Source organism: Adiantum capillus-veneris, chromosome 12 (assembly GCF_014529385.1).
Source record: "Adiantum capillus-veneris isolate H3 chromosome 12, ASM1452938v2, whole genome shotgun sequence".
Classification (NCBI taxonomy): domain Eukaryota; kingdom Viridiplantae; phylum Streptophyta; class Polypodiopsida; order Polypodiales; family Pteridaceae; genus Adiantum; species Adiantum capillus-veneris.
Genome location: NC_140942.1, coordinates 43,027,013 through 43,039,511, shown reverse-complemented (window position 1 = coordinate 43,039,511; position 12,499 = coordinate 43,027,013). Strand labels below are relative to the sequence as shown.

The 12,499-nt window shown below is 38.7% G+C and overlaps 1 protein-coding gene across 1 annotated transcript; it reads left to right on the top strand.

Moving 5' to 3' along the window:
• Positions 1-383: 383 nt before the first annotated feature.
• Positions 384-6,085, top strand: LOC147445650 (uncharacterized). Its single transcript, XM_086526085.1, has 9 exons — positions 384-986; positions 3,168-3,534; positions 4,218-4,759; positions 4,963-5,085; positions 5,157-5,228; positions 5,307-5,399; positions 5,479-5,545; positions 5,643-5,728; positions 5,822-6,085. Exons 1-9 carry the CDS (start codon positions 384-386, stop codon positions 6,083-6,085), a joined length of 2,217 nt encoding a protein of 738 aa, XP_086382211.1.
• Positions 6,086-12,499: the final 6,414 nt, after the last annotated feature.

The following is a 12,499-nucleotide window of genomic DNA, read 5'->3' as shown; positions in this document are numbered from 1 at the left end:
AGTCTTTTACTGTATGTGACTCTCCAATTAATGAAGTTGCAGAATGCTGCAAAGTTATATCTGATTTGTATATGCAACTTATAGTACTTGGTACTACAACCTTTGACACTTGCATCATGTACATGCAGTCCATTGCTCTATGGTAGACATACAATCCTTTTGCCACCTTTGAGTGGGTCATTCGCATATTGACACACGCATGTTATTAATAAAATAGTTTTTGAATGCACGGTGCTCATTCTCATAAATATCTAATTTTTATATGTGACTTAGAATATGTGGTACTACAACCTTTGCCACTAGCATCATGTGCAAACTTGTTTTTTTGGGTCACTATGGTCCGTGTAACCATGGCTCATGACATTTAGGTGATACATGCATACATGGCTTCCACCTCCAAGACTTTCAAGTGTGCATGCACATATAAATGTGCATTTACATTGGAAGGATATCAAATGCTGAGCAGAAGCACCTTTTTTCAACATAGAAAACAGGAGGCACTCCATAAAGTTCACCCAGTTGTCCATTACAACAGAAATTTAGAAGCCCTTCAAGGTCAATCACCTAATGTGTATGAGCTTGATAGTACACCACCTCTCCAGAGCGCATCCGACAATGACACCACACGAAGAATGTGGTGTACATGTCCTGCATTTTGCCAGGGTGGAAAATATGTTGGGAAAACGACATTTTTCAGGCATGCACAACTAAGGAGTGTTGCAGGCAATCTAGCAAGTGAGCTTGGGTTTGTAAATCGAGATGGTGTGGAGGTAAGACACTTTGATGACAATATACCAGACGTGGAACCATCAGAGGCTTCTTTGAATGTGGAAGAGGGCTTTGAAGAGGGCATAGAGGTGAGATCGGCAAATACAAATGGAGCAGATGAAGACTTCCAACAACCTTCTTGTCCAGATCATGCACCGCTTGGAATTGCAATTTTATCAAAGATCATTCAATTCCAGACATTATGGCATAAATATCAAGTTCCCATTAGCGGTCAAGACGAAATGCTTCGTCTACTATTCGGTGACATGGGTGGGGCAAAAATAGGCAAGCATGACTCCAGTAGGGAGGAACTAAGCCTAAGCAAAATCTTGGTTCGACTTGAACATGATTGGGATGGTTTTTTGTTTGATAACTATAGGGTGCCTACTTGCTGGGAGCAATTGCAATCTCTATTTCAAGGGCTTGGTATGGTACAACCTCTTCGATATAGAGTCTGCATGGGTGAAGAAGGGAATCGCCATGAGCCAGAGCTCCTACGTCCAAGCAAGGAGGACAACTATGAAGAATGTAGTGTGGAAATTTGTGCATGCATCACTAATAGTAGAAAAAGGAAAGCGAAGCGTGATTGCTTAGCATGTTGTGAAAGGTGCCCAAGTTGTCAAAAGCCTCGCAAGGAGACACTAGCCTTTGATTATGTCCCAATTGGAAGACAGATTGAGCTTATGTTGAAGAGCAAGTCTTTGTGTCATGGCATGCTCTCCATGTGGAGAAACCAAGATAAGTGGTTGGGAAAGCCACCTGAACTACAACCGGAGTTTATCCATGATTTTTGGGATGGTGCAAAATGTCGTATAGTCCAGCACTTTTGGGACCCACATGCCACATTTGAGCTTCCAGTTATCTATACAACCCCAGGGTGTAAAAAGGTGTACACAACATTTCCTCCTTCATCCCGTCCGCAGGAGATTCAACAAGGGTGGAATGAGCAGACTCAAGAATGTATTTTCGTATGTAGAGATTGTCACAGACGTGTAGTCTCTAATAAGCGATTGATTGAGGTATGGTTTTAGGGTCATTCGCATGCTATTTTTATTTACTTTTTTTTTATTTTTTTAGTATTTTCATATGGCAAAATAATTTTCCAGGGAGATCCCCGTAACCTGGCACTTCTATTGCATTGGGATGGGTTCCAATACTCTTGCACCACACAGAAAGATAGTGGGGTTGTAGAGATAAAAATTTTGAACATGGGCAAGTCTTCCAATGCTAGTGTACTCCCAGTACTGTTCCTCCCATTTAGCTCCAAGAAAGTAGCCCGAAACAATAGTGGTCTATTTGGTGCTTTTCTACGTTCTCTTATGGAGGAATTGCAAGACTTGTTCATGTCAGGAATAAAAGTACACTACAACTATGATGTTAACAAAATATTTGGCATGGGAACTGAGCCGCAACAGACATGCATATTACGCGGGATGCTTATGATGGTCAGTGGAGACCATCCTGCCCATTGCAAAATAGGACTCTTCAAGGACGGTGGCAAGGAGGGTTGTCAAAGAGACAAGCCCAAAGCAACTCTTGATGCTAGTAATTCAATGTATGGAGGGCGATATGTTTATGATGACAATAGACGACAAGCAAGATATCCACCAACAAAACGCTCCATTTTGGAAATGTCCAATGCAGTAACTCAGGCCAGAAGAGCAAGCTCTCAAACTCAAAGAGAGACTAATCTTGCACATGCAGGACTATCTGGAGAGTCAGTGTTATGGAAGTTCTTTGACTTATATGGCTTTGACTTGTCACGTGACTTGGTGTATGATACAATGCATGTTCTTCCATTGAATTTGTTCAGTAAGTATACATCAAATGTCATGCGAGGATTGCAAAATGAATCGAAAAAGAAGGTGGATGAATGTTGCAAGCTTGTATACAAGCTTGCACCACCATCAATTCGCAATGGCAGGTGGCCACACACTCCTAGCAAGTACTTTGAAAGTTTTAAGGCAGAGGAAAATCAAAAATTTGTTCAGTGGTGTCTGCCATATGTATTGAGCATCATCAACGAGGTATCAAGACCCATGTATGAGCTTGGTCTTCTACTAATAGACATTGCACACACATTTTACAATTTTAGTCGTGAAAAGGGTTGGACAAAGGAGAGTATCAAGATAATGCGATCATTGTTCTCATCTTGGCGAGTAAGGAGCGAGGAATTCTTTGGTCCAAACTCTTCACCATTGGAGCATGTTGCTGGGAATGGGGAATTGCTTGATGACATTATCAGGCATGGATCTCATGATGTATATTGGTGTTACATTTTTGAAAGGATGGTCTCCATATACATGGGAGTGAAGACAAATAAAAAAAGCAATGAGATAACTTATGTCCACTTTTACAAGCGCGTTTTTTTAACATGGGTTACTCGCATGCTTCAAGAGGAGAAGGATGGATTCCTGCCGCACGAGAGGAATTTGTCATTCTTACACCAAAGGTTGATACTACGAGATGATTTCACTCTACTGCATCCTATGAGTCCACGATGCTCTATCTTCCATGAAAAAGGGCTCTTGGAACTCTCATCTCTAACAAGAGCCAGGGAGCTATGGCATAAGATTTTGGCAGATTATGAACCGGCTTACTGCCACAACATGATTAGAGCCAAAGGGATTGGTATAACCAAGAAGAAACGCACAAAGAGATGCCTTTCAGATGAGGAGAAAAGGTACTTTCAGCAACTGTGGGCGATGACAGTTAGTGAAGGAGAAAATACTACAGTCACAACCTACCAAAAGATACTTTACCAGGGTGAGGCTTTTAAAGTTGGTGATCATGTGACTGTAAAGCAGGACAATGGTATGAGCATTGTACAACAACAAACTATGCCGTACACTTGGGATTGTGTAAGACCAATCTCATCTTTGATGCATAAGTTCATACCTCTTCCGTTGACAGGTAATAGGCTAGTAGCATATGAGGTGAAGGATTTGATTCAAAGAAAGCGTCTTACAACTCTCGGAGAGGTCGGACATGGACCCCCTTGGTTAGAGGTTGGTGATATCGTTCTAGCAACCAAAAGTGATGGTGAAGATGATCTTGTACACGCAGTTGTTAGAGAGATTGACTACCAGGGCAAAAAATGCAAATTAGCTTGGCTAGTACATGATAGTCTTGATCATTGTACATGGAGGATACAACGCCAGCAATACCAAGAGAGAGATTGGAACTCATGCAAAGTAGTGATACATGAATTTATTGTAGTTAGTAGGAGGTGCATGTCTTCAAGAAGTGGTGCACAATTAAATTTGCCAGTAGTTTGGAGATGCACAAGTGCTTAGCCTTTGATGTATCAAACATTAAAATACTTTAATTGATTGGAAAAAATATTTTGTTGTGGTTTTTAAGTTTTGTTTACACTTATGATTTAAAGTATAACTTGTGACATTGTAGCTATTACATGGCTTCTCCATCTGCAACGATGTCTCTCAAAGAGACAATAGAAATGCTAGAGAAAAGGGTAAAAGAGCTAGAATCAAGTGGTGGAGAGTCCTCTAAGGCTGATCATAAGAATAGTAAGGCAGCTGGAAGATTGTCTCAACGGCATAGCAAGGCTATACAAGTTGCAAAGGAAGACACAGTTGAAAAACCGGTTCCGACATATGAGCAACTCTTCCGCTTCCCACTCAAGAAAAGTGATAGAGATCCATCTCTCTTATATGGAAAAGAGTTCCTTGCAAAGTATTACGCTGATAGTGCACATGCAGTCCATTGCTCCAATCTGAGAACTGTTAGAGGTTGGATGAAAGCATTTGATTCCAAGCTTTGTGACCTACGGCACAATCTAGAGGGGAAGGATGAACTTATGAGCTTCATTCAAGAGCACCATGATGAAATTGAGGAGGTGACGTTCCGTGGTGCAGAGTACCATTGGAAAGTGGAGGACATCTACACATTTTGCTTGCGTCACAGGCAAGCAAAGCGAAAGAATGAAAAGAAAAAATCAACACTGGTCAATACCACAAATTTAATATCTGTAAGCCACATTATCATTATTTTCTCATTGTTTTTAGCTATCATAATAAGATTGATTATGTGAAGTTGTGCACTGTAGGGAACCGACTTAGTGAATGCAAAGGCGGAAGGCAAAGAAAAACAGCTTGTGGGAGTTTCTACATTCTTTGTTTTTTTGTTTATTTTTAATTAAAGTTATTTAGAAATGTTATACATAAATTGTAGATCGAGGAAAATTATTTACAACCTATCAATGAGGAAGTGTATCATCCTCATATTGACTTTGAGAAAGACCAGAATTATTCAGAGGCAATTATCACTGGCGTGCAAGTTGAAGTCCTTCTAGATGTATGTTTTCTCAACTTATACTATGTCGAATTATTTTGTACACTTTCTTTAATCTAGTTATTTCCTTTTAGGATGTAGAAGAAGAGGATGAGGCTTTAGCTTCAAATGGTTCTTTCTTGGCTCTTATTGAAGATGTCACAAAGGTATGCCTATGTTATTGTCCTTTACAATAATTAAACTAGCTATGTATTTAATGTGTTTTATTCTGAGAACATGCAAAGGTTGATCTCATTAAAGAACAAATGGATTTTGAGAGCTCTCATGAGGAAAATCAAGTGGATGTGAGCTCTAGAAAGAGCAAGCGTACACCTAAGGTTTACTCACATCTTTTAACTTTTATATGCTTCATACCCTTGTATGCTTTGAGCTTTAACCTAACATTTTTTGATGCAGTGGAATCAAAAGATGATGGATATGATGCATACTAAAAAGGCAAAAAAAGATTGCACCAAGAAAAAGGTAGTTGTTATCTATTGCCCAAACTTTCATAGTCTAGAGCTCTAACTTAACTTTTATGCTTTCAATTTTCTATGCATACAGAGTGTACTGTACTGTGTACGTACTGAAGAATGTTCTTAATGAGAGTGTTACTCTTCAAAACACAAAGGACTTCAATGAACTCTCAAATGGGTCTCATGAATATGTAAGGAGATTGACTTTAGTTGTACTCATCTTTTGGCATGGATTAAGCTTTTTCAATTAAGTAGTGACTTTTTACAATTGAACTTTTATTTAGGATATGAACTTTGATAAAGACGACCAAGAGACGATTTTAATCAAGTTTTTAGAGGTTCCAACAATTGATGCATTGTATATTACGCTAAAGGCTAGTTTCAATCTAGCAAAGCGTAGTACGGATTTCACAGGACATCGTCAAGAGCAAAGTGTGGATGGAATGCGCTCATCATTTGTAGTGTACCTTTTGGCCACAAATAAAGTTAGAATTTCCAAATGTGACTCTTCTCCACTAAGTGTGGATGATGTACTTGTGGTTGAGTGATGTTATGCTAATTTGATTATTTTAATGTAACCTTGAGACCCAAAGAAAGGGTGAACATTCTTGCATCAACTATTTTCAATTGTTAAATTTATGTTAGATTGAATTCTTCAAAAAGCTACTGTGAGTTACTCTTATATGTTGTTCTTTTCTAATGAGGTAGTCTCTGCTCCAAATACCCATGCATAATGAGTTCGATGCAAAGATTTAATTTCTTTGATGCAAGATCTACGACATATTTGTGAGACTTGTTATTATAATATTATTATTTTAATTATAAAATCAATAAATTTATATATAATTAAAAACTTAGATTTAGGTGATTCACTTATGTGACTCTTTTTGTCTAGCTATTGTATATAAAACTAACGTGAATATTACTATGTAGATTTTCTTCCGTTCCAATTACTATGTAGTTTTCTCTTGTGCATATGTTGATAAAAATTCTATATATTTTTTTTGTCGTGCGTGTTGGTCAAAAAGCTATATAGTTTTATTATGTGGGTCATTTTTATTGCATATATATACAATAAAAGGTTCCGTTTTTACTAGTTTGGACTTTTCCTACATATGTTCAAGTTTAATCTAGGAAAGTCTTTTTTTTTGCTATGTAGGAATTGAATTAAAGTTCCTTGTGCCTACGCGCGCGTGCGCACACACACACACACACACACACACACACACACACACACACACAGAGAGAGAGAGAGAGAGAGAGAGAGAGAGAGAGAGAGAGAGAGAGAGAGAGAGAGAGAGAGAGAGAGACTTTCCTTGACTCCTACATCTCGACCAATTAAAGCACCACTACAAAAAAGGGTGAGAGAGAGTTGTAGAAAAATCAATTAAAAAGTTCCCTTGAGGGAAGATTCAAATAGACATCACCAACTTCGATCAAGGTCAAAGACCCTATTGTGTGCAAGGGCATGCTATGCATGATCACCAATATCTTGCAAGAGTTACATATTGCACGGAGCAACAAGATTGAGAATGTCTCTCTCTCTTTCTCTCTCTATGTGCACGCGCACCATACTACATTGCATGTCGCCATTTTCTCTTTCGAGAAACATATCAATAACATTGTGCTCATGCCGTATGCAGAGCCTTTTGAGTCCTTGTTCATATATGGTGATGGTCGCATCAGGCAGAGGAGACTCGGAGGAGTGTCATATGGAAGATGTGCAATGTTTGCGAATATTATGATTATCTTGGCTACACAAAAAATCAAGAAGAGCAAGTGGTGGTCAATGGTGTGCCTATACTTGGGATAGCAGGATTTACATGCTCTATTTAGAGTGACCTATTGTCAACTCGTAAGAGCTAGGACATAAAACATTGGGTGGAAACCCCTTCAATCACTTGTGAACAATCCACTTTATCATGGAGATTTATGCACACATACATTTTTGCACGTGTCATTATTTATGTTTATCTTTTGACATATGTTTTGGGTTTGTGATCCTTGTATATTTATTACCATGGTTCAAAGTGGGTCTCGCTCGATTTTCCCATTTGCTCGGTGAAGTTCGCTCGTTGTATGGTATGACTCCAAAATCCAAAGAACTATGTACACTTATGTACAAGAGGCCACTTGGCAAGCTTTCTTACACCATTTATTGACTTTATGCCCATCTAAAAAATGCCTCATATAGCTTGCCAACCCTCCTAAGCCTACTTGATCATTCATGACAAGCACATATTTTTGGGATAAACAATTGCTATAGTTCATCCCTAGAAACCTCACTCACATCCTCAAAAATTTCCACCTCTTCATCTTTTATTAATAACATCTCCTTTGTTACAATTGTCATCAAAAACATGCAAGATATCTCTTTGATCTATAGCCATTAACTTGATACTTGTGCTCTACACCATCCAAATTAGCCAGCTGATAAGTTCCATTGTCGAACTTATTTACAACATTAAAGGGACCTTCCCATTTAATCTGAAACTTTTTCTGAAAAGTGTTGTCCAACTTACTGTAGTACTGCAAAACAAGATCACCTTTTTCAATTCCCTTATCCTTTACGCATTCATTGGCCTTCATTTGAGCTTTCTTAGACATTTCCTCATAGTAATCCAGGGCCAAAGCTCTGTCTAATTGCAAACACTGTAAACTCAACAACCTTTTCTGCCAAATATCTCGTTGTTCGTCATCTTCAAGTGACAGTAACTTGAGTGCAGGAATTTCAACTTCGATAGTCAACAAAGCCTCCTTACCATAAACCAAGTGATAGGGAGAAAATCTTGTACTTGTTTTGACAGCAGTTCTATATGCCCATAGAGCACAAGGTAACTCTAAATCCCAAGTCTTCCTATGCATTTGAGTCATCTTTGTTAAGATTTTCACCAATTCTCCATTGAATCTCTCATTGAGACCATTACATTGTGGATAATAAGGGGTGTTGTATATGTGCTCTATATTGAGCTTCTTGCACAGAAAATCAAACATTTCACCTCTAAATCCCGGTCCTCTGTTAGAAAGTAACTCCAATGGCACACCAAAATTGCAGCATATATGCTCATACACAAACTTTTCCATTTATTTACTGGTGCTTTGTTTAACGGCTTTAGCTTCTACCCAACGTGATAAATTATCCACTATTGTCAAAGTATAAGCATTTCTCTTATCCGTCATGGGTAATGGCCCAATAGCATCAAGACCCCATTTTTAAAACACATCAAAAGCCAAAATTGTCTTCTGTAACTCGGGTTTAAAAACTTTCTTCCCCATTCTTTGACAAGACAAGCAAGATTTACACCAGTAATTGACATCTCGCTAGATACTTGGCCAGACATAACCTTCTTGTAAGATTTTGTGCAACATAATCTTTATGGAAAAATGGCCTCCACAAGATCCTCCATGGTTTTCTTCTAAAATCTTATAGATTTCTTCTTTCCAGGGTACACGATGTAACACCAAATCACTTCCCTTCATGTAAAGCACATCATTAAGCATTTTGTACTTCCATGCCCTTCTCATGAAAGCATACTTCATTGATGATGGTAATCCCAAAGGTAAAAGATGAGTCAACAAAAAATCCATCTCCTTTGATAACACTTCCCTTCCATGATATAAAGGGGCATCAGCTTTCAACACAAACACACAAGTGATCATTCCCTGAGTAGCCTTATGAGCTTCTTCATTTTGAGCTCTGTGAACATGCTCCAAACTCCATGCTTCAAACTTTTTAAAGAATTGTTTAACCTTAAAGCGCAAAATCTTTAGTTTAGGATTCTTGTTTTTCCACACTCCCAACACCTGCTTGACAACTAACAAGGCATTACCTTTGATCTGTAAAATTTTAATTCCCATTTGTAAACAGATGTATAATACATTCTCAATAGCCATGTATTCTGCTTCATTATTACTTCTTGCATCGAGTTTCCTTGTGCATCATAAATGAAAATTCCTCTTGAAGCAGTGTATTGGGTCTTTACCCCCTTTTTTGGGAAGTTTTCAAAGGGTTCATAGATGATTTCTATGTATAAAGCTCACAAAAGGAACATGTTCAAAATCTTGAAATGACTTTTGCTAGGTATGATGGATGCGAGGGCCAGTTAAACCCAAAGAAATGCCATTTAGCATAACCAAGAGTGAAGCTTCTTGGGCATGTTATTTCAAAGAACAAAATTGAGGCAAATCTAGAGAAGGTGGAATCTTTGTTGTTGTTGTCATCTCCGAAGGACACTATACAACTAGCTACTTTCATTCAAAAGGTTAATACCTATCCCCATTTGTATTTTTGGCATTACAGTTATTGTATCCATTACATCAAGTGGCTAAGAATGATCCATTGGAGTGGACACATGGTTGTGAAGAGATCTTTGAGAAAGTTAAGAAAGTTCGAACTCCCTATTATGCAACCTCCTGATTGAGAAAAGGATTTTTATGTAAATCCATCAGTGGGAGACAATGCTATTGGAGCCATGTTATTGTAGAAAGGGAAGGAATCACAGTATATGAAGCACGTCTACTATGCCAGTAGGGTGAAGACCCTCATGAGGAAGAATATTTTGAGATTGAGTTGGTGATGATAAGCATGGTGTATGCTTGCAAACGGTTCAGGCATTATTTGTTACGAAGGTCATTCACCTTTCTTACAGTTATTCATTGCTTCCTCAGTTGTTTAATAACTTGAATATATCAAAGACAGTGACATAAAATTTTAGATGCAGGGTTTATTATTCTAAAATTTTAGGAAATAACTTCAATCCCAATCCTGCCAAGATAATATGAAAGTTCACCAAAACTTTCCCATTAAAGACATCATTCTCCAGGTTTTTAATTACTCCCAAAGAGTTAACTTTGGCATGGTTAGCTAGTCAAATCCTAAATCTAGAGCTTCCACTCATAACTACACCCAATCTATCAACACATGATTGTGTGATAACACATACTTGAGCACCTCCATCAATGTAGGCCTCTCCCATGCCCACACCTTTGTGCCAAGCATCCATCACAAGACATATGTCGGGTAATTATTCCAAAGCAAACACTCTGACATGTCTACGCTTTGGCTCTTTCTCAATAGGATTCACTAAAGACTTCTACTGCCTTTTAAGTTTGGGCACCATATTTTTCAATTGTCCAAATGTACAATCAACTTTCCTCCCAATCATTTCTTCCTTCAAACTATAAGTTGTTTGGCCTTCTCCCAATGGAAAGTCTGCCACTTCAAATCTTCTATGAGGTCTCCTTTGCTCTTAGCCTTTGCATCTTCACTGTCTTTCTCCTTTCCATTTTTCCTACAGGACCTTTAGCACTACCTTGCCTCTCTCTTTTGCATAAGGGCATCATGTCAACTTCTTTGTCCTCCACACAAATGATTCCCAGATGGCCACCACCACCAGGAGCTTGGGCTTCTTGGTGAACTTAATGAGAACCTTGATCCCCTCTTATGTCCAAAGAAAAATCATTGGCTCTATTTGGTAAGTTCTGGGGAAGAGGGAACATATCACCTCCCACCCTTGGTAATCGATCACAGTGAGTACTAATATGTCCAAGTTCTCCACAATTGTAGAATGTAGGATAAATCTTCTACCGGGATACACACCACGTCCACGTCCAAGATTTCCAATAGGTGGTGGAGCTTCATATTGCTGAGGACCCCCTCTTCCCGCCTGTGGTGGAGCACCTCTAGCATAACGACCTCTTCCACGTCCACCTCCAATGACATTTAGGTGCAATTCTTGCATCATATTCATTATTATTTCCATATTGCATTGCATTTGTTCCGTATCCATTTTCCTATGGGCTCCTTGTTCACCCTGCCTCCATTCACTTGAACTTCTCTCTCATCTCCCCTTCGTTCCACTACATGATCCGCAATTATTACATATTCACTTAATTATTGTGTCTTCCACTCCTGTTGCCTGGCTATGGTTACTACTTCTTCAAAAGTGGCTAGTCTCCTTAACTTCACTTTAAGCTTTAAACTCCCTTTGAGGTTGGCAATAAAACGGTTCTTCTTTAACATGGTTGGTGGAGTAAATTGCTTTAGGTAATCATCAACACTTTGATTCTCCTTTTGCACATGATTTAGAATCTCATGCCAAACAGTATCTAGCTCCTCTCCTTCTCTAAAGTGATTCAAATAAACATGCTTAACTAGGTTGTAATCAAGCACAACTGGTGGTTTTTGTGCTTGATCTTGTGCCTCAAATCTTGCAACCACCCCCTTGCATCAAGTAGTAAGGTGTAACCAAAAAGATACAGCATAACCACAGGATCCTGTATGCCATGTAGTAGTAAACATTCCACTTTAATATTTTCCACAAGCTCATTAGCATCTTCATGTGGAAATCAATAAAATTTAGGAAAGCTTTGCGCCATCTTTATCCACCAAAAAATCACTTACATATGACGTCAATAGGGTAAGGGATGTCTATGGATTGCTTTAATAACCAATCCACCTCAAACTATGTAACCGGGTCGCCATTGCTTGGCTTCACAAAACCTCATGACCCTCAAAAAAGACTACAATCCAATTCAATTACCACCTCAACTGCTACCCACAATTTGCATATACATAGGCGGTTGTCCCAAAGGACCCACAACCATATACATCATCAAATCCAAGAACTACAATAACAAAGTATGCATAGTGTTCTTACCCACCTCATTGGGGGCAAGAAAACGATGTGGAGCACAAACGACAAAGAAAATAATTGCCTCTACAGCCTAGCACACTTCACATCGTCGGAAAGAAAAGCTATAGAACCACCAAAACCACCTGTGATAAGCACATTTACTTATTGATGAGAAACCCTTCTAGTGAGGCTCACCCTTGGATTTAGAAAATTTAGAGAACATGAGGGCGTAGCTTGGCTGCAGTAGGTATTATAGAGCATTTATATTCCACAAGTGGATAAAAGATGAGCAAGTTATGGGCTTTCAAAGTAGAGAGGATCTTCAGA

Coding starts and splice junctions, on each gene's coding strand:
- LOC147445650 (XM_086526085.1), top strand. CDS start 384: ATGGCTTCCACCTCCAAGACTTTCAAGTGTGCATGCACATATAAATGT. Junction 987..3,167: donor CATTATGGCATAAATATCAA/GTTCCCATTAGC, acceptor ATGCTTCAAGAG/GAGAAGGATGGATTCCTGCC. Junction 5,546..5,642: donor AGATTGCACCAAGAAAAAGG/TAGTTGTTATCT, acceptor ACTGTACTGTGT/ACGTACTGAAGAATGTTCTT.